Source organism: Muscardinus avellanarius, assembly GCF_963383645.1.
Source record: "Muscardinus avellanarius genome assembly, chromosome: 10".
Classification (NCBI taxonomy): domain Eukaryota; kingdom Metazoa; phylum Chordata; class Mammalia; order Rodentia; family Gliridae; genus Muscardinus; species Muscardinus avellanarius.
This window is the reverse complement of record NC_137796.1, coordinates 50,677,031-50,699,801: the sequence shown is the minus strand read 5'-3', so window position 1 is coordinate 50,699,801 and position 22,771 is coordinate 50,677,031. Positions and strand designations below refer to the sequence as shown.

The following is a 22,771-nucleotide window of genomic DNA, read 5'->3' as shown; positions in this document are numbered from 1 at the left end:
CAATGTAGATGAAGCAGGACGAATACGGGGATTTGAGATGGGAGGCAAGGCCAGAGAGATGATGGGGCCGGTGGTGTGGGGCTTAGTGGGCCAGTGAGGATGGGCTTTTATCCTGCGTGAGAGGAGTGGAGCCAGACTTGTGTTCACAGGCCCCGTTCAACCCCCTTCCCTGCCCTCGCCTCCATCTCCAAACCTGAGTTTGGAGCTCCGCTCATTCCTCCTCCCCACGCCAGCATCTGTGTCACACGCATGGACCAGGCTTGAGTCCTGCCTCCCACCCTCAGAGCTCTGGATCCCTCGGCCTGAGCCTACCCGAATGGAGCCCACCCTCCTTATCTAGGAAGTGAAGATTTAGGGAGTTGGTGAGAGGATGCCGCCCGAGTCTAAATGCAGCTGTGTGGAGCTGCACAGATGTTCAGTGCAGGAAGAGAGACTGAGTAATCACTGCTGCCATGCAAGAGAAGAAAAGAAATTTTTTTTTTTTTGGTGGTGGTACTGGGGTTCCTGGAAGCCCTATTACCTCCGGGCTATACTCCCAGACCTATTTTTACATTTTTATTTGGAAACAGGGTCTCCTAAGCCAGAACGTGCCTGGCTTCGAACCTGCGCGATCCTCCTGTCTCTGCCTCCCAAGCGCGCGGGGATTACAAGCGTGCGCCACCACGCCCGGCAGAAAAGAATTTTTTTGAGGCAAGAGAGGGTGGATATTTCATCAAATGCAGCATGGGTGTGGAGGAGGCCATGCCTCTGGGGCAGGGGAACAGGGAGAGAGGAGCCCAAGATGATATCTAGGAATCTGTCTTGGAGGACGGGGTGGACGGTCGGACCGTGGCTGGTAAGGAGACCTGGAGGGAGGAAGATGGTAATGAGGAGAGGTAAGATGTCTAGGAGCCAGGCATGGTGGTACACACCTATAATCCCAGTATTTGGGAGGCTGAGACAAGATTTCAGGTTTAGGCCAGCCCCAGCAATTTAGTGAGGCCGCCAGCAACTTAGACTCTTTTTATTTTATTTTATTATTATTATTATTTTTGGTGGCACTGGGGTTCCTGGAAACCCTTCTACCTCCGGGCTACACTCCCAGACCTATTTTATATATATTTTTTTATTTGGAAACAGGGTCTCTCAAACCAGCGAGGCTGGCTTCGAACCAGCGCGATCCTCCTGTCTCTGCCTCCCAAGCGCGGGGATTACAAGCGTGCGCCACCACGCCTGGCAAGACCCTGTTTTAAAATAAAAAAATGGTGCTGGAGGTCTAGTTCAAGGTAGAGTGCCCCCTGGGTTCAGTCCTCAGTGCCCCCTTCTTCCCCAAGAAAGGAGGGAGAGGAGATGTGTAGAAGACATTTCCCTGCAGAAGCAGCATCTCACCTAGACTGCAGCTGAGTGGATGAATGTCTGTCCCCAATCTTAAAGAGTCTCTGCTTGCTGTTTGTTTGTTTGTTTGTTTGTTTGTTTGTTTGTTTGTTTGTGGTGGTACTGGGGATGGAACCCAGGGGCATTCTACCTTTGAGCTATACCCCCAGACCTACTTTATTCTTTTCGTTAGAAACAGGGTCTCACTAAATTGCAGAGGGCCTAAGTTGCTGAGGCTGGCTTTGAACTTGGAATCTTCTTGTTTTAGCCTCCCAAGTACTGGGATTACAAGCGTGTGCCACCACACACAGCTGAGTCTCTGCGTTTGAAAAGTGGAATTCACTTCACTGGTATTTATTGTAGCTCGTTTTATATTTAGTCATATTATTCTTGCCATTTTAATGTTTTTCCTAAATCCTTTTTCTGTTTTAGTGCTTACCCTTTTCCCTCCAATATACTGAGATTTTTATTTTCCTGTCAACAGTAAAGTTAGCCAATATTTATACCCTCCCACCCAAGCAAGGGAGGACTTTTGCTTTATTTGATTGGTGCTGGGGATAGAACCCAGGGATATTCTACCTCTGAACTCCACCCCTACACTTATTTTATTTTTTAATTTGGAAACAGGGTCTTGCTAAGTTACGGAGAGCCTTGCTAAGTTGCTAAGTCTGTCCTCCAACCTGCAATCCTCCTGTCTCAGCCTCCCATATACTGGCATTACAGGCACGTGCCATTATGTTGGCTGTTTGTTTTTTTGTGGTACTGGCAATTGAACCCAGGGGCATTCGACCTCTGAGCTATGCCCTCAACTCTTTATTTTAGTTTATTTTTATTTTTTAATTTTTTATTTTTTTGCGGGTCTGGGGACAGAACCCAGGGGCATTCGACCTCTGAACTACAACCCCTGCCCTATTTTTTTTTTATTCTTTATTTTGAAACAGGGTCTCACTACGTTGTGGAGGGCCTCACTAAGTACCTGAGGCTGTCTGTGAACTGTGACCCTCCGGTCTTAACCTCTCAAATGCCTGGATTACAAGCATGCACCACCACGCCCTGTTTACTTTATCTATCTATCTATCTATCTATCTACCTATTTATTTATTTTTGTGATACCAGGAATGGAACCCAGGGGCTTTCTACCTCTGGGCTACACTCCTAGACCTCTTTTATATTTTATTTGGGAACAGGGTCTCACTGAGTTGCTGAGAGCCTAAGTAGCTGAGGCTGGCTTCGAACCTGTGCGATCCTCCTGTCTCAGTCTCTGAAGTGCTGGGATTACAAGTGTGCACCACCACGCCAGGCTTTCCTGCTTACGTTATTTTTAAACAGAATCATGTTAAGTTGCCGAGGGTCTTACTTGTTGAGGTTGGCCTTGAACCTTTGATCATCCTCCTATCAACCTCCCACATACTGCCATTCCAAGCACGCGCCAGTGTGCCTGACTGGCTTTTACTTATTTTTATTTTCCTGTGATCTCCCAAATCTGCCTAGTTTTCCCCAGGAAAATGGACCGTCTCTCTGTGTCTGGTTGGGGTGAGGCGCTTCCTTCTCACCGTCTCTGGTTCCCAGGAAGGGTGTGGGGATTCCGTCTGGGTCCAGGCATGGCAATGATGGTACCCAGGCTCAGGGTCCAGGGTTAGTGTGTAGGAGAGACTTTCCTCGGAGCCTGTTTGTGAATTGATAGGTGGGAGAGATGTGGGTATGGCAGGACCCATAAAAATAAGCCCAGTGCACCAGGCCCCCTTCCCAGCATTGTTGCGCTCTGGGTCTTACCACAGCTGGAATGAGGAAGTGGTGTGGGTGGGGCAGGGGCCTCAGGGGGCCCCACGTGGTCCTTGGGCCCTGGCTGCTTCTTACACTTCACCTTCACTTGGTCCCTGCACTGTTTGTGGCAGCACAGCCCGCAGTCTGGGGGGAAGGGAGTGGTCAGACCCTGGGTCCTTCCAGTCTGCAGGTCCCGGCATCCTGCCCACTGGAGACGTCCCACTCACCCCGACAGCGGTAGCCTTGCTTGGTGACACCCCAGAGCTGGGGAGAGAAAGCAGAATTAGTTATCCAAGCTAGAGGAGGGAGGGTGGTAGGCCGTGTGTGTGTGTGTGTGTGTGTGTGTGTGTGTGTGTGTGTGTGTGTGTGTGTGATGGAACTGTGGAAGCTACCAGCTTTTGATAACTCTCAAGAATTTGAGAATCTAACTGGAGTTAAAAAAAAAACCCCAGCTGGGCCGGGTGTGGTGGCTCATGCTTGTAATCCCAGTATTTGGGAGGCTGAGACTGGAGGATCGCCATTTGCGGACAGCCTCAGCTACTAAGTGAGGCCCTCTGCAACTCAGTGAGACCCGGTTTCAAAATAAAAAATAAAAAAATAGGGCAGGGGGTGTAGCTCGGAGGTCAAATGCCCCTGGGTTCCATCCCCAGACCCGCAAAAAAAAAAAAAAAAAAAAAAAAAACCCCAGCTGGGCATGGTGGCGCACGGATCGCACAGGTTCGAAGCCAGCCGCACTGGCTTCAGAGACCCTGTTTCCAAATAAAAATATAAAAAAATAGGTCTGGGAGTGTAGCCCAGAGGTAGAAGGGCTCCCAGGAACCCCAGTACCAAACAATAAATAAATAAATAAATAAATAAATAAATATTAAAAATAAAAAATAAACAGAGCTGGACATGGTGGTGCACACTTGTAATCCCAGCATTTGGGAGGCTGAGACAGGAGGATTGCAGGTTTACGGACAGCCTCAGCTACTACTCAGTGAGGTCCTTTGCAACTCAGTGAGACCCTGATTCAAAACAAAGAATAAAAATATAGGGTTGGGGTGTAGCTCGGAGGTAGAATGCCCCTGGGTTCCATCCCCAGTACTGCAAAAAATAAATGAAAGAAAGAAAGAAAGAAAGAAAGAAAGAAAGAAAGAAAGAAAGAAAGAAAGAAAGAAAGAAACCCAGAGCTGGGTGTGGTGTCACACACTTGTAATCCCAGTACTTGGGAAGCTGAGACAGGAGGATCACAGGTTCACGGCCAGCCTCAGCTACTAGTGAGATCCTATTTCAAAATAAAAAATAGAAAAAAGGAGCTGGGCGTGGTGGCGTGTGCTTGTAATCCCAGCACTTGGGAGGCTGAGATAGGAGGATCGCACAGGTTCAAAGTCAGCCTCAGCTACTTAGTGAGCCTCTCAGCAACTTAGTGAGACCCTGTTTCCAAATAAAATAGCCCCTGGGTTTCACCTCCAGTACCACAAAAAAAAAAAAAAAAAGAAAAAAAGAAAAAAAAGAAAGAAAGAAAGAAAGAAAGAAAGAAAGAAAGAAAGAAAGAAAGAAAACGGGGCTGGGGTGTAGCTCAGAGTTAAAATGCCCTTGGGCTCAATCCCCAGTATCACCAAAAAAGAAAAAAACAAAACAAAACAAAAAAAGGAACCCAGAATTACCTCAAGCTTGGAGAATCAATGCAGGATCTTAGAATTAGGTTAACTTTGGAGTTAACAAAAATGTATGTTTTGCGGGGCGTGGTGGCTGAGGGTGGGTCAAGAACAGCTTCAGCAAGTAGTGAGACTCAATCTACTAGAACCCTGTTTAAAAATAAAAATAAAATAGGGTTGGGGGTGTAGCTTGAAGGTAGAATGCCCCTGGGCTCAATTCCCAGTATCACACACATAAAAAAAGAATTAATGGCAAATAAACAAATTTGGGAAGTAATAAAAAATTTGGAAGTGAATCCAAGAAATAATCCAAGTTTTGTGAATTAGTCTTGGTTTGGAGATTGGGTGTTTGCTAGCCATAGTGTGAGGATGCTTTGAATTTGAGATTCTGCTGGCTTTAGGTGATTTGGAGACTAGAGATTTAGAGTTTGATCCTGTTTTAGGCAAAAATCTCCCTGCACTGAATAGATAACTCAGCGTTTTTTGGAGACTACCCAGAGCTTTAGCTGCTCCCTGTGATCTGGAAATTGTTCAAGGTGGAGATCATCTGGGATTTGGGGGTTATCTGGAACCTGGAGGTGATCCAGAATGTAGGAATGTCCAGCGCTTAGGGTTTGTATGAAATGTGCACATTATTTGATGTGTGTGTGTGGGAGGGTTGGTTTCTGGATTTAGGAATAATCCGGGTGTGGAGACTGTCTATCCTCCAGGGCAGAGCTAGATGGGTCTTTAGGGTCTCTGAACCCAGGGGTGAGGAGCTGGGACCCGCCAGGAGAGGTGTAATAGGGCCGCGTGCTCACGAAGCCGTTGCAGCTGTAGCAGAAGGTGGGCTTGCGCAGGGTGACCTCCTGGAAGGTGTGCAGGAAGGCCAGGCCCAGCTTGGAGCAGATGGCGCTGGCGTGGAGTAGGTACTCGGTCAGCTCTTCTCTGCTGAAGGAGCCGCTCCTAGGGGGAGAGATGCCATCTCAGCACGACTGGCCTCTTTCTTCCTGGGCCCAGGAGTCCTGGCAATGCCTGGATCCTTATCTTTGGGGGACCCAGGGCCACTTACCCCTGGCGGGGAGGTGGGTGAAGCCCATGGCAGGCGAAGGGGAAGTTGCCCGAGAGTCGTTCAAAGTCCTCCTGAGAGATGGCCCCTCGGCCTTCAGGGTCGTAATTCTTGAACACAGACTTCAGAGGAGCAGAAAGCAGAGTGAGGCCGGCGGATCCAGGCCCGTCCCTGGTCTCAGGGCTGCACAGAAGTTTCCCTGGGCCTCCTCACCTGCACCAGCTGCTCCACATGCCGCCCCAGGGTGACCCTGTCCGGCTTGGGAGTCACACCAGGGGCCCACTCCACCACCAGAGGCGCTTTGAACGGGGAGAGAGGCTGGGGCGGATAGAGGGGTACAGTTAATCAGAACACAGGCTTGGGCAGGGGTCAAAGGTCAGAGGTGCGGGTCGGGTCTTACCAGATTCTTGGAACAGCGGGGCTCCCGGGAGTAGGAAAGCTCATAGATCTCGTCTTCCGTGTAGAAGAGATCCAGGGAGAGCTGAAGGTGGGTGGGAGGTACAGAGTTCCCTGGTTGCACCCTCCTACCTCCAGCCCGTGTCCCTGCCCGCACCCCTACTGTCCATCCTCTTCCCAAATCCATCTTCTCTGGAGACCCTCACCCCATTCGCACTCTACACCGCCCTCTCTTTGATTGGTACTGGAGATTGAATCCAAGGGCATTCTATCTCTGAACTATACCTCCAGCCCTTTTTATCATTTATTTATTTACTTATTTATTTATTATTTGTGGTACTAGGGAAGGAACCCAGGGACTTTCTACCTCCAGGCTAACTCCCAAACCTATTTTTTAAATATTTTATTTGGAAACAGGGTCTCACTAAGTTGCTGAGAGCCTCACTAAGTAGCTGAGGCTGGCTTTGAACCTGTGTGATCCTCCTGTCTCAGCCTCCCAAGTACCGGGATTACACGTATGTGCCACCACGCCCGGTTTTATTTATTTTTTAAATTTATTTTTGCAGTACTGGGGATTGAACCCAGGGGCATTTTACCTCTGAGCTATACCCCAAGCCTGATTTTTTATTATTTATTTGGAAACTGGGTCTCACTAAATTGCAGAGGGCAAAAGTAGCGGAGGCTGGCTGCAACCTGATATCCTTCTATTGTAGACTCCCAAATACTAATACTGAGATTACACGCATGCACCACCATGCCTAGCTTCTATTTTTTTAATTTTGAAACAGGGTTTCATTAAGTCACTGAAGGCCTCCCTAAATTGCTGAGTCTGGCCTGGAACTTGTGATCCTCCTGTCTCACTCTCCCAAGCACTGGGATTACAGGCATGTGCCACCATGCCCAGTTTAACTCCTAAGTTGTGTGTGTGTGTGTGTGTGTGTGTGTGTGTGTGTGTGTGTGTGTGTGTAACTGGGGGTGAAACCCAGGGGCTTTTTTACCTCTGAGCTATACCCCAGCCCTATTTTTTATTCTTTATTTTGAAACAGGGTCTCACTGAGTTGCAAAGGGCCTCACTAAGTAGCTGAGGCTGGCTCCAAAACTGTGCAATTCCAGACCTATTTTCTATTTTATTTGGAAACAGGGTCTCACTAAGTAGCTGAGACTGGCTTTGATCCTATGCAATCCTCCTGTCTCATCCTTGCAAGTCCTGGGATTACAAGCATGAGCCACCATGCCTGACTCTTAACTCCTAAATTTTGAAGCAGAAGCTTCAAGGGTTTATCTAATCCCAGTGCTTGTGAGGATTGCAGGTTTGAGGCCAACCTCAGCCATTTAGTGAGGCTCTCTGGAATGGGGCAGGGGTATAACTTGGAGGCAGAATGCCCCTGGGTTCAACCCCCCAGCAGCACACACACACACACACAAAAAAAAAAACCAAAACAAAACAAAAACAAAAAGAAACAACAACAAAACAAAATTTAAGAGTTCCAGCACCTTTCTGTGCTGGTATTACAGACCTTCTCTGGCCCAGGACCCTAAATCTCCATAGCCCTGGACTTGGGCTCAGGTGGGGCAGGGCAGGGAGGGGAAGGCAGGGCAACTCACGACGAGCAGATGCAGCAGGTCCTCGTTGGCACTGCAGGGGGGACGCTGGCCTTGGAGGGCTGCCAGCTCCTGTAGCCGAAGGTAGAGGCTATTGAGCTTGGTCAAGTGCAGGCGGCCATCGGGTAACCTGTCAGGCTGTGCTTCATGCAGGGACACCAGATCCTTGAGGTGCACACCCACTATTGGCAATCGGAAGCCTGTACAGGCAGCCCAGGTGCGGCGGTAGTGGGCGTAGTTGTTGTGGGAGGCTAGGAGCTCGGTCAGCTCCAGCAGGGCCTGTGTGGGAGAAGCATGTTATGGGAGAGAGAGGTTCTGTCCCCTGAGCCCCCTGGACGGGAGTATCCTAGCAGCCTTTTCAGTGGGCTCCAGACCCAGTTGCCTTTTGGGAGCTTCCTGAGCCCTTTCATATCCCAAATTGACTTCAGTATCTTCCCTGAACTGCCCTTCCTCTTGGGTCCCCTATCTCAGAGAGGTACCACTCTCCCCCACTTCATTCCCCAGGCTAGAGCGAGTGAGTGTGTGTGTGTGTGTGTGTGTGTGTGTGTGTGTGTGTGTGTGTGTTGTGTGGCACTATGGAGTAAACTATTTATTTATTTTGTGGTACTGGGGATTGAACCCAGGGGCATTCTATCTCCGGGCTACAACCCCCTCCACCCCTATTTTTTATTTTTATTTTTTGCAGTACTGGGACCCAGGGGGCATTCTACCTCTGAGCAACACCCTCAGCCCTCTTTTTTAATTATTTTGAAACAGGGTCTCACTGAGTTGCAGAGGGCCTCACTAAGTAGCTGAGGCTGACTGCGAAGCTGTGATCCTCCTGTCTCAGCCTCCCAAGTACTGGGATATTAAGTGTGCGCCTCCACGCCTGGCACCTATGTTTTATTTTGAAACAGGGTCTTGCTAGGTTAAAGAGAGTCTCATTACTTCCCAAGCCTCTCCTTGAACCTGGGATCCTCCTGTGTCAATCTCCCAAGTACTGGGATTACAGGCATGCACTACCCCACCGTAGAGTGATTTTTCAAAAAGCCTGAATCTGAACATGGATGGTAGCATCATTCCCAAACCTTCCCTAGCTCCCCAAGTGCGTTGTGGATAAAGCCCAGCTTGCAGGGCTCAACAGAATTTTCCCCTGAATGCCTCCAGCCTGTTTTCCTTCCCTCAGCCGCACAACCGCCCCACGAATAACTCACTCTTCCCAGATACTTTTCAGAAGACCCCAATGCATGTTCCTCCGTTGGTGCTCCAAATGTTGGCATCTTTGGGTGTGTGACTGAGCTGGCCACCCAGATTGCCAGTTTTCTGCTAGCCTCCCTCTGTCCCCCTTACAACCCAACTCAGGACCAGAGAATAGAGAGGGTTCAGTGCCAGGGTGGGTGTCGAGGGAATGAGAATGCAGACAGCTGGAGGGTCTGTGGGATCTGGGGGAGCAACGTGGTCCCAGAGCCCCTGGGCAGGCACCGATGGATCTGGGGAGTTAGGCGAGGGGTGCAGGACAGTTACCCACTCGGGGCTCTGGAGGGCGAAGCGAGCTCACCTTAGTGCTGTCAGGGCTCAGGTGGGCATGGGAGTCCTTAAGTCTGGAGATGGCACTATGACACAGGCCCCCGGTTACTGCCATCAGTGTGTTGAAATTCTGCAGCTGGTGGAGCCTCTAGGAAGGGAGAGGGGCAGGGAAGGAGTTCAGGTGATGACTGTTGATGGGGGTTCGGGCACGTGTGGGCGTGGACCCATGTGGGCAGGGGACGGATGAGAGGTGTGCCAGGCGGGGGAGGGACTGCTGTGACCTTAGAAAAGAGAGGGGAGACAGGCCACTGTGGGGGACTGGACCCATGTGCGGAATAGATGCGTTTCAGACAGGTGTGGAGGATTCAGACAGATGTCAGGTGACAGGCTTCTGGGGGTCACGCTGCTCCGAGAACCACACAGGAGGGCTGTGTGCGGACAGACGCTAGGAACCAGGCAGAGGTGAACCGGACTAGAGCAAGCAGTCCGAAAGGTGCCAGACAGGTGCGGCGATTCCCTTGCCTTCCCCTTTTCCAAGTGTGAAGGGCGGCGGGCGCCGGGGTGGGCAGGGCAGGGAGGAGTGGAAGATGCTCAGACCAAGGAGACCCCCGGCTAGCACCGGAACCACAGGTCTCCAGAGCCCAGCAAGAAGCCGCAAAGCGAAGGAAGGCTCCAGAGGAAGGGCGTGGCGGGCGGGGAGGTCCGCCTGGGGCCGAGGCCACACTGGCCCCAGGGCTTCCCTTTTCCGGAGAGGGCGGGAGGAGAGGGGCTCGGCCCAGTGGACCCGGCCTGAGTCCCGAAGCGTCCGCTGGGGCCTGGGGACTGGAGACAGGCGCCCGAGTGCAGGATGATGCCAGGGTGGGGACAGCAAGGGACGCCAGGGGGGCCCGGGCAGCCGCCGCGCGGGGCCAAGGGGTGGGCCGAGGCGGATCCGACTTGGTGACAGAAGCCACAGTCAGCTCGCCCAGAAGGCGGCCCGGGGGCGTGGCCTGCGGCTCGGAGGGCGTGGCCTGCCGAGTGACGGGCGGGCTCAGCAGCGCGGTGGGCGGGGCCGGCGGCGCAATGGGCGGGTGGGCGGGGCCGGCGGCGTGGCGTCACCACCCGACTAGGTCAGGCGCGGGGCCGCGGCCTGGGGGCTTTGGCTGGCGGGATCCCCCAAGGGCTAGGTGGCCGTGCGGGGCGAGCACCCCGAAAGCGAGCGGAAGGCGGAGAGGTCCTCACCTGTGCCACGCGAATGAACTTGTCCAGCACCTGCGCACGCTGTGCAGGCCCGGGGCGGCTCAGCACCATGACCTGCACCCATCGGGACACGCTGTTGCTGAGACCTACGGAGCCCTCTAGGGCTGGGCAGCCTCGCACCGAGCCCTGCAGAACGTAGCTCCGCAGGTCCTGGGGCTGGGGGCGAGTGGGCGTCAGAGTGGGCGCGGCGCTCAGCTCCGCCCCCTCGTGCCATCCCCTGGCCTGAACGAGCTTTGCTACCCGTCCCTCCCCCTGCAGCCACTGTCCTGCCATCACCACGGTCCTCTGCCATCCGGGGAGAAATTCTGCCACTTGATCGTATTAACTAACTTATTTTCTTATTTTTATTTTTTGTGGTGCTGCGGATTGAATCCAGAATCACACAGTCTCTGACCTACACGCCCTGCCCAATTTCATTTCTTATTTTAAAACAGGATCTCGTTAGGTTGCTGAGAGCCTCACTAAATTTCTAAAGCTGGCTTAGAACCTGCTATCCTCCGGTCTCAGCCTCCCGATTACTGGGATTACCGGTGTGCGCCACGACGCCTGGCTCATATTAACTAATTTAATCCTCTGAACTCTATGAAGTGAGTACTATTGGCTCCCCACCCCTTTTTTTGCGGTACTGGAGATGGAACCCAGGGGCATTCCACTTCCGAGCTACATCCCCTGCCCTTTTTATTCTTATTTTGAAACAGGGTCTCACTGAGTTGCAAAGGGCCTAAGTAGTAGCTGAGGCTGGCCAAGAACCACGATCCTCCTGTCTTAGCCTCCCAAATGCTGGGATTACAAGTGTGCACCGCCATGCCAGCTTTTTTTTTTTCTTTTTCTTTTTTCGGTACTGGGGATGGAACCCAAAGGCATTCTACCTCCGTGCTACACCCCCAGCCCTATTTTTAATTCATTATTTTAAAACAGGGTCACACCGAGTTGCAAAGGGTCTCGCTAAGTAGCTGAGGCTGTTGGTGAACCGCGATTCCTTCCTAATGTCTCAGCCTCCCAAATGCTGGGACTACAAGCGTGGGCCACCACACCTGGCGTCCTCTCTCTCTCTCTCTCTCTCTCTCTCTCTCTCTCTCTCTCTCTCTCTCTCTCTCTCTCTCTGCGGTCCTGGGGATGGAACCCAAGGGCATTCTACCTCTGAGCTACACCCCCAGTCCTATTTTTTAGTCCTTATTTATTTATTTATTTATTTATTTTTGGTGGTACTGAGGGCAGAACCCAGGGGCTTTTCCGCCTCCGGGCTATACTTCCAGACCTATTTTATATTTTATTTGGAAAAAGTGTCTAAGTATCTGTGTGATCCTCCTGTCTTAGCCTCCCAAGCGCTGGGATTACAAGCATGTGCCACCCCGCCCGGCTGTCTTTTGTATTTTTTGAAATAGGGTCTCAGTGAGTTGTGAAGGGCCTCGCTAAGTAGCTGAGGCCGTCTGCAAACCACGATTCTCTGGTCTCCGCCTCCTCCCGGATGCTGGGGTTACAAGCAGTGCACGGTGCTCGACTCCCTTTTTAAAATTTTGAGACAAGATCTTCCTAAATTGCTCAGGCTGGCCTCCGACCTGCGATTTTCCTGTTTCAGCCTCCCTGTATGGGGATTGTAGACATGGGCCACCATTCCCAGTGGTTCCGTTATTCCCATTTTAGAGATAAGGCATTTGAAGCTGGTTGTGGTGGCGCACCCTTGTAACCCCTGTACTTGGGAGGCTGAGACAGAAGGATCACGGTTCAAGGACAGCCTCAGCTACTTAGTGAGGCTTCTGCAATTTAGTGAGACCATGTTTCAAAATAAAGAAAAAAATAGGGCTGAGGGTGTAGCTCAAAGGTAGAATGCCCCTGGGTTCAATCCCTAGTACTCCCTCCCCACAAAAAAATTTTTTTTTAATAAAAAATAGGGCTGAGGGTATATAGTCAGAGGTAGAATGCCTCTGGGTTCAATCCCCAGTACTGCGGGGCGGGGAGGGGGGAGGTAGATATGTAGACATGAAGCAGTTGGACACAGAGGATAAATAAATTTACCCAGGCTCACACAAGCACGAGTCAGGGCAAGAACCTAAGCTATATGTTTTTCTTTTTTCTTTTGAATGTGCTGGGGATGAATGCAAGGCCTCGCACTGCTGGGCAAATACCCTACCACTGAGCTATACCCCAGCCTGGTCTATAAGCTCTTAACTGTGATCTGACTAGCAGGATGGGGAAGAGGACTTGATAGAACAGCTACTTGTTCTGCTCAAAGGCGTATACATTCCATACTCATGTTCACTGCAGTATCTACCTGTACACACACACACATGCACACACACACACACCGAGGAAGTTTTCACATTAGGAAACTGGATTCTCATCTTCCCTTGAAATGGTGATGTCCAGAAGGCAATAGTTAACATATGTCTATATTAAAGCACATAGAAATTGACAATTGGGTAGGTTAAATATGGCAATTTCAAATGGTCTGACCTTATGTCATTTACTCTATACAAGGCACTGTTCCAACTTGGTGTGGTGGTACATGCCAGTAATCCCTTGGGAGGCGGAGACAGGAGGATCACAGGTTCGAATCCAGCCTCAGCAACTCAGTGAGGCTTCTTCTACCAACTTAGGGAGAACTTTTTTTCTTTTTTCTTTCCTTCTTTCTTCTTCTTTTTTTTTTTTTTTTTTTTTTTTCAGTACTGGGGATGGAACCCAGGGGCATTCTACTTCTGAGCTACACCCCCAGCCCTATCTTTTATTCTTTGTTTTTGTTTTTATTTTTTGGTGGTACTGGGGTTCCTGGAAACCCCTTCTCCGGGCTACACTCCCAGACCTATTTTTTTATATTTTTATTTGGAAACAGGGTCTCTTAAGCCAGCGAGGCTGGCTTTGAACCTGCACGATCCTCCTGTCTCCGCCTCCCAAGCGCTGAGATTACAAGTGTGCGCCACCACGCCTGAGTTATTCTTTGTTTTGAAACAGGGTCTCATTGAGTTGTGAAAGGCCTTGCTAAGTAGTAGCTGAGGATCTACAAACCACAATCCTCCTGTCTCAGCCTCCCAAATGCTGGGATTGCAAGTGTGCACCACCATGCCTGATGAGACCCTGTTTCCAAATTAAAAAAAAATAAAATAGGGTTGGGGTATAGCTCAGAGGTAGAATGCCTCTGGGTTTAATTCCCAGCAACACACACACACACACACACACACACACACACACACACACACAGCACTGTTTCTATAAAACAGGAACTGTTAATATCCCCTTTTACAGATGAGAAAACAGGCACAGTAAGTTGAAATGCTTTTTGAATAAATGAATAATAAAATATTTTGAGCATTCAACTATGTGCCAGGTAATGCAAAAGGCATTTTAAAAATGGGATTTTTAATGTAACCATCTAATGAAGTATTATGACCTATATTTTACAAAGGGGTCCCAGAGAGGTTGAGAAACTAGTTCAGTGTTACACAGGTAAGGAGGTGATGAGATTTGCACCCAGGGGCTCTGTGCTCGGCCAGCTGAACTCGTTTCCAGGGATCCTGTGGCCCTCAGGTTTGACAGTAACAGAGTTTAAGGTCCCAGCCAGGCTTGGTAGTGCATGCCTATAAATAATCCCAGTACTTGGGAGGCTAAGACAAGAGGACTGCAGGTTTGAAACCAGCCTCAGCGATATAGTGAGGCTCTCAGCAACCTAGCAAGACCCTTTCAAAACAAAAAAATAAAAAGGGCATGGGGTGTAGGTCAGAGGTAGGATGCCCCTGGGTGCAATCCTCAGTAACCTCCCCACACGAAATAAGTAAACAAAAGAGTTTAAGGCCCCAGCTGGATGCCCACGCGGGGATCTTCCCACCCCAATCTGTCTTGTATTCTGGAAGGGGAGTTAAAGGGAGGGGCGTCCTCACCGTGATAGCCTGGAAGGACCGGAACTCCAGGTAAGTGAGGTGCTGAGCCAGCTCCTCTGTCTCCAGGTGGTCGAAAAGCAAGGACACTTTGCACTTTTTGCCCAGGCCTGGACTGCTCATGGGAGGTGGGGGCCCAGGGCCACCAGGGCTCAGGCTGGGGGGCAAGAAGGGTAGGGTATTATGATGGCTCAGGGTTGAGGATCTGGGGGTGTGGAGGGAGATGGTAGGATGGGATGTGGCAGGGAAAGGGGCGTGGGGCTGGCTCACAGGTTGGAGGTGTCTCCCAGGCTCCTCTGGGCCGAGTTGCCCTCCTGGGCCACAGTGGCCCAGAAACGACTTATAATTTCTTCTAGTTGGGGGTCCTGGTTCACTGCCTCTGGGTGTTGGGTCAGCCAGTACCTGAGAGTGGTTTAGAGATGGGACAATGAAGCCAGGAGTGGTGGCGCATGCGTGTAATACCAGTACTTGGGAGTGGAAGACAGGAGGGTTGCAGGTTCAAGAACAGCCTTAGCTACTTAATGAGGCTGTCAGCAACTTAGTGAGACTCTTTCCAAATAAAAGTAAAATAGGACTGGGGGTGTAGCTCGGAGGTAAAATATCCCTGGGTTCAATCCCCAACTTCACCAAAATTAAAAAATAAAAGAGGACTTGTAATCCTAGTACTTGGGAGGCGGAGACAGGAGGATCACAGGTTCACGGCCAGCCTCAGCTTCTTAGTGAGGCCCTCTGCAACTTAGTGAGACCGTGTTTCAAAATGAGGACTAAAAAATAGGGGGTAGCTGGGCATGGTGGCACACATTTGTAATCTCAGTGCTTGGGAGGCTGAGATAGGAGGATCGCATAGGTTCAAAGCCAGCCTCAGCTACTTAGTGAGGCTCTCAGCAACTTAGTGAGACCCTGTTTCCAAATAAAGTATAAAAATAGGTCTGGGAGTATAGCCTGGAGGTAGAAAAGCCCCTGGGTTCCACCCCCAGTACCACCAAAAAAAGGGGGGGGGTTATAGCTTGGAGGCAGAATGCCCTTCGGTTCATTCCCTAGTACTGCAAAGATAAAAATAAATAAATAAAAGATGGAATGAGACTCGGGGTGAGGGAAAGGTGTCTTCAAGAGGTTTGGGGCTGGGCAGTCTCTAGGTGCTCAGCTAGGGTTAGGATGCAAAGGGATTCCTAGATGGTCAGGGTTTGGAGGGGCACCAGGATATGGAGATCTCTGAAATAGGATTGGGGGCTTCTTTTTATATGTGTGTGGTATTGGGAATTGAAGCCAAGAGAGGTTCTATCTTCAAGCCCTACCCTCAGCCCTTTTCATTTTTATTTAAAAATTTTTTAAAGTTTTTATTTTTGGTGGTACTGGGTCTGGAACCCAGAGGCCTTTCTAACTCCGGGCTATACTCCCAGACCTATTTTATACTTTATTTGGAAACAGGGTCTCATTAAGTTGCTGAGAGCCTCACTAAGTATCTGAGGCTGGCTTCGAACCTGCGCGATCCTCATGTCTCAGCCTCCCAAGCGCTGGAATTACAAGCGTGCGCCACCACGCTCGGCTTCATTTTTATTTTTTATTATTTATTTATTTATTTATTTATTTATTTATTTATTTATTTTTGTGGTACTGAGGGTGGAACCCAGGGACTTTTCTATCTCTGGGCCATACTCTCAGACCATTTTATACTTTATTTGGAAACAGGGTCTCACTAAGTTGCTGAGTCTCACTAAGCTGAGGCTGGCTTCGAACTTGTGAGATCCTCCTGTCTCAGCCTCCTAAGCACTGGGATTACAAGCATGCGCCACCACGCCTGACTTATTTTTAATTTTGAAACAGGGTTTCACTAAGTTGCTGAGGCTGGCCCTAAACCTGAGATTTTCCTGTCTCAGCTTCTCAAATACTGGGATTACAGGCATGTGCCACCACACCCAGCTAGGATTGGGGGTTTCTTAACACAGCCTAGGGGGATTTATGGGTGATAAACAGAGTTAAGTTTTTGGAAGGAGGACTTTTAATTAATAAGCAGGATATGGGAAGGTGTTAGAAACTAGACTGGTAGCTTCTAGGGGTGAGATTTGGGGGGGATAAAGCCAGGGAGCTCTTGGGAGCTAAGATGGGGTATACAGGAGGGAAGGTGTGGGGGGGATCAGAGCTGGAGGTGTACCAGAGCTGGGAGAAGGGTCTCTGGGGTCTGACTGAGGGTCTCCAAGAGGTGGAGCAGAACCAGGAGGGTGTCTCAGGGTGGGATTTTCAGGGGTGGGGCTGGGAGCCTCTGAGAGGGCAGCAGGATGGGGTCTTGTCATGGGTGTAGGAGTTCGGGCTCAGCCCTACCTGACCAGGTGACAGATCTGCAGCTGCCTTGTCTCCTGCGTTTCCCTTACAGCCTTTTGGTACTTGAGTGCTGGTCAAGGCCTGTTATCCAGCATCCAGACCCTCCCACTCACCCTGTCCCCATCTCCCGGGCTGTCATGGTTCTTCCCTCCACCCTCTTCCCACAGCTCATGGTTGTTGGAGGATATGAGGTCAGCAGACGGGCGGCTAGTTCGGCAGAAGGCAGCACCCAGCTGTGCATAGACAGCACCATGTTGAGAATGTGGTCCCCGCGGCGCAGGCTGCCACTTGAGTCTGGGGTGGGAGAAGGGGGAAGTTGTTTCAGTGGCCCCCGGGCAATGGGCTGACAGCCTGTAATGCCTGGCTCAAATGCCAGCTCTTCCGCTGACGCCCTGCATGACCTTGGGCAAGCAGCCTTACCTCTCTGTGCCTCAGTTTCCCTGTCTGTACCATGCAAGTCTTGTTGCAAACTGAAATAGCATCAGTCCTGCTCCCTGTCCTAATTTTCGGGAAAAATTAAAAAAAATATATTTTTATTATCCCTTTTTGTTGTTGTTCTGCTGGGGACTGAACCCAGAGTCATTCTATCTCTGAGTCACATCCCCAGCCCTATTTTATTTTATTTTATTTTATTTTTGCGGGTCTGGGGATGGAACCCAGGGGCATTTGACCTCCAAGCTACACCCCCTGCCCTATTTTCATTCTTTATTTTGAAACAGGGTCTCACTAAGTTGCGGAGGGCCTCACTAAGTAGCTGAGGCTGTCTCTGAACCATGATCCTCCGGTCTCAGCCTCCCAAATGCTGGGATTACAAGTGTGCGCCACCACGCCAGGTTATTTTTTTATTTTGAAACACGGTCTTGCTAAATTGATAAGGCTGGCCTCAAACCTGCAATCCTTCTGTCTCAGCCTCTCAAGTATTGGGATTACAGGCATATACCACCATGTTGGCATTCTCTTATGCTTAATGTAGTGATTGAAATTCTTTCCACATGCCCATATTTTTTGGGGGTGCACTGGGGATTGAACTCATTTGTTGTCTACCTCTGAGTTACACCCCCGGCCCTTTTTTTATTTTCTTATTTGAAACAGGGTCTTTCTATACTAAGGCTGGACTTGAACCTGCAATCCTCCTGTCTCAGCCTCCCAAGTGCTGGGATTACAGGCATGTGCCACCACGCCCAGCAGCACATGCCCATTTTATGCCCCTGAACACCGAGGCTGAGAGGTGAGTGCTTGGCCAGATGTAAGGACTGGGGACACTCACCGAAGGACTGGACGCATTTCTCCAGTAGCTCATCTTCGCTGCAGCCGCCCTCGCTCAGCATGCCCAGGTTCATGGATGCCATGACCTTGCTGATCTCCCGGGGGCTGGGGCATGTCTTATGGCGTCGGGGCTGCCGGGGCCGACCCCGTCCTCCAGCTTTTCCAGAGCATTCCTGATGGGACTTCCTGTGGGTATAGTTCCCACAGAATCATGGGAGTCTCTTCCTTTGGGCAAACCCCTAGATTTCCTCTTAAGCCCCATGCCTCAAGACGCTATGGGAGAAACTTTCTGATAAAGTATCAGGGTTACTGCTAATCTACCATGAACTCATAGGAGAACCCCTTAGAAATATTCCAGATTTCCCAGGGGGTCATGGGAGAGGACCCTCCAAGGAATCCTAAAAACCCCTTCCATAGGCATAGCCCTCAAATTCCCCTTGACAATATGGTCCCAAGAGATTTCCCCTGGGATTTGTCCTGACCTCCCAGGGAATCAAGGGAAAAGACCCCTAAGACCACTTTTTTTTTTTTTTGGTACTGGGGATTGAACCCAAGACATTTTACCTCTGAGCCACACCCATTGTTTATTTGTGGTACTAGGGATTGAACTCAGGAACATTCTACTTTCATGCTATACGCCCAGCCCTATTTTATTTTTATTTTGAAATAGAGTCTTGCTAGGTGGGTGAGAGTCTCGCTGTTTGCTAAAGCTATTCTTGAATTGTGATCCTCCTGTCTCAGCCTCCTGAGTACTGGATTACAAGTAGGCACCACTATGCCCGGCTTTTATTTTTTATTTTGAAACAGAGTCTTGCTAATTTGCTGAGACTGGCTTCAAATCTGCAATCCTCTTGTCTCGGCCTCCCAAGTAATGGGGTTACAGGCGTGCACCACCACACCAGGCTAGGACCACTTCTGCCCTTCCCAGGGTGGCACATGGGAGAGTCACACTCCTCAGGACTTCCCCTTGGTTTCCAACAGCTGTCCTGATCCAGCCACATGGAAGGAACTCCTGCCGGCAGGACTCTGGGATTCCATCTCTCCCCTCTCCCCACTGGGCTCCAATAAGGTGCCAACTCCCTCACACCAGCCCTTCTCGGGCCCTGGAGTCGTAGCCTCCAGCTTGGGTGCCTAGATTTGGGACCAGGAGAGGAAGTATCAGTGCACAGCAGCCTCTCCAGGGCTCCACAGAGCTGGGCGTAGTCCCTGGGGCTGGGGCAGCTTCAGGGAAAGTTTAAAAATAACCCTCACTCTGCCATAGGCCTCCTGAGGCTCCTGTTCCAGGTGGGGAAAGAGAGTGATGGAGAGACAGTGATGAAGAGAGGAGGGAAAGAACAAAAAAAGGAGGAATGGCAAAACTCAGGCTTCAGAGGCAGGCAGAACCAGGTTTGACAGATTTCTGCTGGCTGTGTGACTTTATGAGAGCCAATTTCTCCAGTCTTTAGTTTCCTCATATGAAAACCAAGCCCGAAGCCAGGTGTGGTGGCGCACGCTTGTAATCCCAGCACTTGGGAGGCTGAGACAGGAGGATCACAGGTTTGCAGCCAGCCTCAGCTACTTATGCCCTTTACAACTCAGTGAGACCCTGCTTCAGAATAAAAAATAGGGCTCAGAGGTAGAAGAATGTCCCTGGGTTCCATCCCCAGTACTGCAAAAAAAAAAAAAAAAAAAAAAAAGAGAGATGGAGGGTCAGCCCCCGGAATTTGGACCTTTTCCCCAGAATTTATTATAAACATTCAATGACTGGCTCCTCAAAAGTGCTAATTAATGGACTTGGTTTTTGCCCAGGATGGTAAGTGACCCAGAGGAAGGAAAGCTGAAGTTGTGGTGCAGAGAAACAAAGGGATGAGGCAGAAGAGAAGCCTGTGTCATAGGGGCAGAACCAGAAACAGGGAGACCCCAAGACGAAGACACTGCGGGGGGCCCCCTGGCACCTCCTAAGGGCTCAATAAAAATCATCTCTGCCTATTGTTGAATAACAATAGGTATTATTATTTATTGTGTGTGTGTGTGTGTGTGTGTGTGTGTGTGTGCGCGTGCGCGCGCGTTACTGGGGATGGAACCCTTCTACCTTCAAGTTACACTATATTTTATTTGGAAACAGGGTCTCTTACGAACCTGTACGATCCTCCTGTCTTTGCCTCCCAATGCACAGGGATTACAAGCGTGGGCCACCACGCCCGGCTTATTTATTATTTTTAGTACTGCAGGTTGAACTCAGAGGTATCTTACCTCTGAGCTACACCCCTAGCCTTTTTTTATTTTTTGTTTTGAACCAGGGTCTCCCTAGGTTCCTGAGGCTGTCCTTGAACCTGTGATCCTCCTGTATTAGCCTCCCAAATGCTGGGATTATAGGCACGTGCCACCATGTCTGGTCAACTCCAACCTTTTAAATTTTTATTTTGAAATAGAGTCTTGCCAGGCCTTGATGTAAGCACACTTGTAATCCCAGCACTTGGGAGGCTGAGACAGCAGGATCACAGGTTTAAGGACAGCCTCAGCAAATAGTGAAACTCTCATCAATCTAAAGAGACCCTATTTCAAAAAAAAAAAAAAAAAAAAAATAGGACTGGGGGTGTGGCTAGGAGGTAGAATGCCTCTGGGTTCAATTTCCAGTACCAAACAAACAAAAACAAAATCAAGAGAGAAAAAAAGATCTAAGAGGCTGGGTGTGGTGGTGCACAATTGTAATCCCAGCATTTGGGAGACTGAGACAGGAGGATCACGGTTTGCAGACAGCCTCAGCTACTTAGTGAGGCCCTCCACAACTTGGTGAGACCCTGTTTCGAAATAAAGAATAAAAAATAGGGCTGGGGATGTAGCTTGGAAGCAGAATGCCTCTGGGTTCCATCCCCAGTACTAAAAAAAAAAAAAAAAATCTGAGGGTATAGCTGGGAGATAGAATGTTCCTGAGTTTAATCCTTAACACCGCCTCACACACACACATGTAGAAACTGGGCCTTGCTAAGTTGCTTAGGCTGGCCTTAAACCTGTGATCCTCCGCCTCAGCCTCCCAAGTACTGGGATTACAGGTGTGCACCACTGCACCCAGCTAATAACAGGCATTATTGAATATTGATTAGGTTGCAGGCCTCATCTATTCTTTTTTTTTTTTTTTTTTTTTTTTTGGTACTAGGGGGTGGCACCCAGGGGCTTTCTACCTTCAAGCTACATCCCTGGCCCTATTTTTATAATTTATTTGGAAGAGTTGCTCTCACTAAGTTTCTGAGAGCCTCACTAAGTAGCTGAGGCTGGCTTCGAACCTGTGTGATCCTCCTGCCTCAGCCTCCCAAGTGCCACCACGCCCGGCTGCAGGCCTCATCTAAATGGCACTGCATCTAGATCAGTGATTCTCAGAACATCGTCCCCAACCAGTAACCACAGCAGCACCTGAAACTTGATTAAAAATACAAATTCTCAGGCTTCAGCCCAGACCTACAGAATCAACACGTCTAGAGTTAAGTTCAGTACTAGCATTTGGCGAGCCCTCCGGGGAGCTCTGCTGCACACTCAAGTTTGAGAACCAGTGCTCTAGACTCTCACTGGCCCCATTGAGGTAAGGTCTATGATTATTCTACTGGCAGCAGAAAAAAAACGGAGACACTGAGCAGTTGAGTAACTTACCTAAAGTCACTCAGCCGGGAAATGAGGCAGCTAGGATTCCACCACTAAACTGCTGCATAGTATGGGCAGGGGACCAACCCAGTTGCTCTTTAGAATCATGCCGGGGGAGGCCAGAGGAGCCACCTGTGAACCCAGCCACCATCTGCCCCTATGGGGACAGGGATGCAAGCTTGCCTAGGTGATGGGGGCCCATTGCAGAGCCTGATGGCACAGGCTTGGCCCTCCCCCACTGCAGAGTTGGGAGCTGGTGCCAGCAGTGGTTTAAGAGGCAGGGGATTGGCTTGCCATGCTTCACACACCCCTTTCCTGGGGCAGGGGCTTGAAGGAGCCTGGAGTTTCCGGTCAGGGGACAGTGAGTGGACAGGGAGTCAGGAAGGCCCCAGATTGGTCAGAGACTGCAAGGGCAAGAATGGAGAGGTAGGGGGAGGAGGGAGAAGGGACACAGGGTGGCTTGAAGGAGAGAGAGAGAGAGAGAGAGAGAGAGAGAGAGAGAGAGAGAGAGAGAGAAGGAGAGAAAGAGAGAGAGGGAGGGAGAGAGAGAGAGAGAGAGAGAAAGAGAACCAGCCATGGACACAGCCTCAGGTCCCTGAAGCATCCTAGATCCTGCACCCTAATCCTACAGGAACCAGATATCCCCCCACCCCCCACTGGTCTCTCCGCGGCCTTCCCAAGAAGCCAGGGGCCTGGGGACTCAGGTGCTCCTGAGAAGGGGCCTCTCACCTCTTGCTGTCTTTTCTGTTCATGTTTCCTGGGGTGGGGGGGCCCCACAGGAGAGTTGCTCGGCTCCTCCCCTCACTGAGCTCCAGCTTCTCAGCCCCTTGGGAGCCGGGGCCTCGTAGGTGCTTGGGAAGGAAAGAGGAACTGCCCCTCCCCAGCCACCCCCAGGCCAGGGGGAAGGAAGAGGCTGGGGAGAGACCAAGGGCTCCCCTCCCCCACGGGGATCCCTGCAGGCTGAGGTTTCCGGTGCTGCCGGCCCCCACCCCCAGCCCACTCTCCAGCTATCGCCCCATCTTCATGTCTTGAGACCCATCACTGTCACACTTCAATAAAAGCGACCTTTTGAAAGTATGACTCATATTTGTAAAAGAAACCAACTCAAAAGAAAAGTCTGTGTTTCTATAAGGACAGATGCATGTACATAAAGC

General features: G+C 50.3%; 1 protein-coding gene across 1 annotated transcript; it reads right to left on the bottom strand.

Moving 5' to 3' along the window:
- Positions 1 to 156: 156 nt before the first annotated feature.
- Positions 157 to 22,369, bottom strand: RASGRP4 (RAS guanyl releasing protein 4; the record flags this gene model as incomplete). The annotated part of the gene is made up of 17 exons (XM_080703585.1): positions 157 to 336; positions 2,907 to 3,019; positions 3,127 to 3,261; positions 3,345 to 3,381; positions 5,558 to 5,702; positions 5,809 to 5,927; positions 6,019 to 6,123; positions 6,206 to 6,286; positions 7,807 to 8,082; positions 9,341 to 9,457; positions 10,531 to 10,704; positions 14,421 to 14,574; positions 14,688 to 14,819; positions 16,737 to 16,771; positions 16,891 to 17,030; positions 18,004 to 18,188; positions 22,347 to 22,369. The coding sequence occupies 17 exons, from the start codon at positions 22,367 to 22,369 to the stop codon at positions 157 to 159; spliced, it is 2,151 nt and encodes a 716-aa protein (XP_080559711.1).
- Between the last annotated feature and the right edge of the window lie 402 nt (positions 22,370 to 22,771).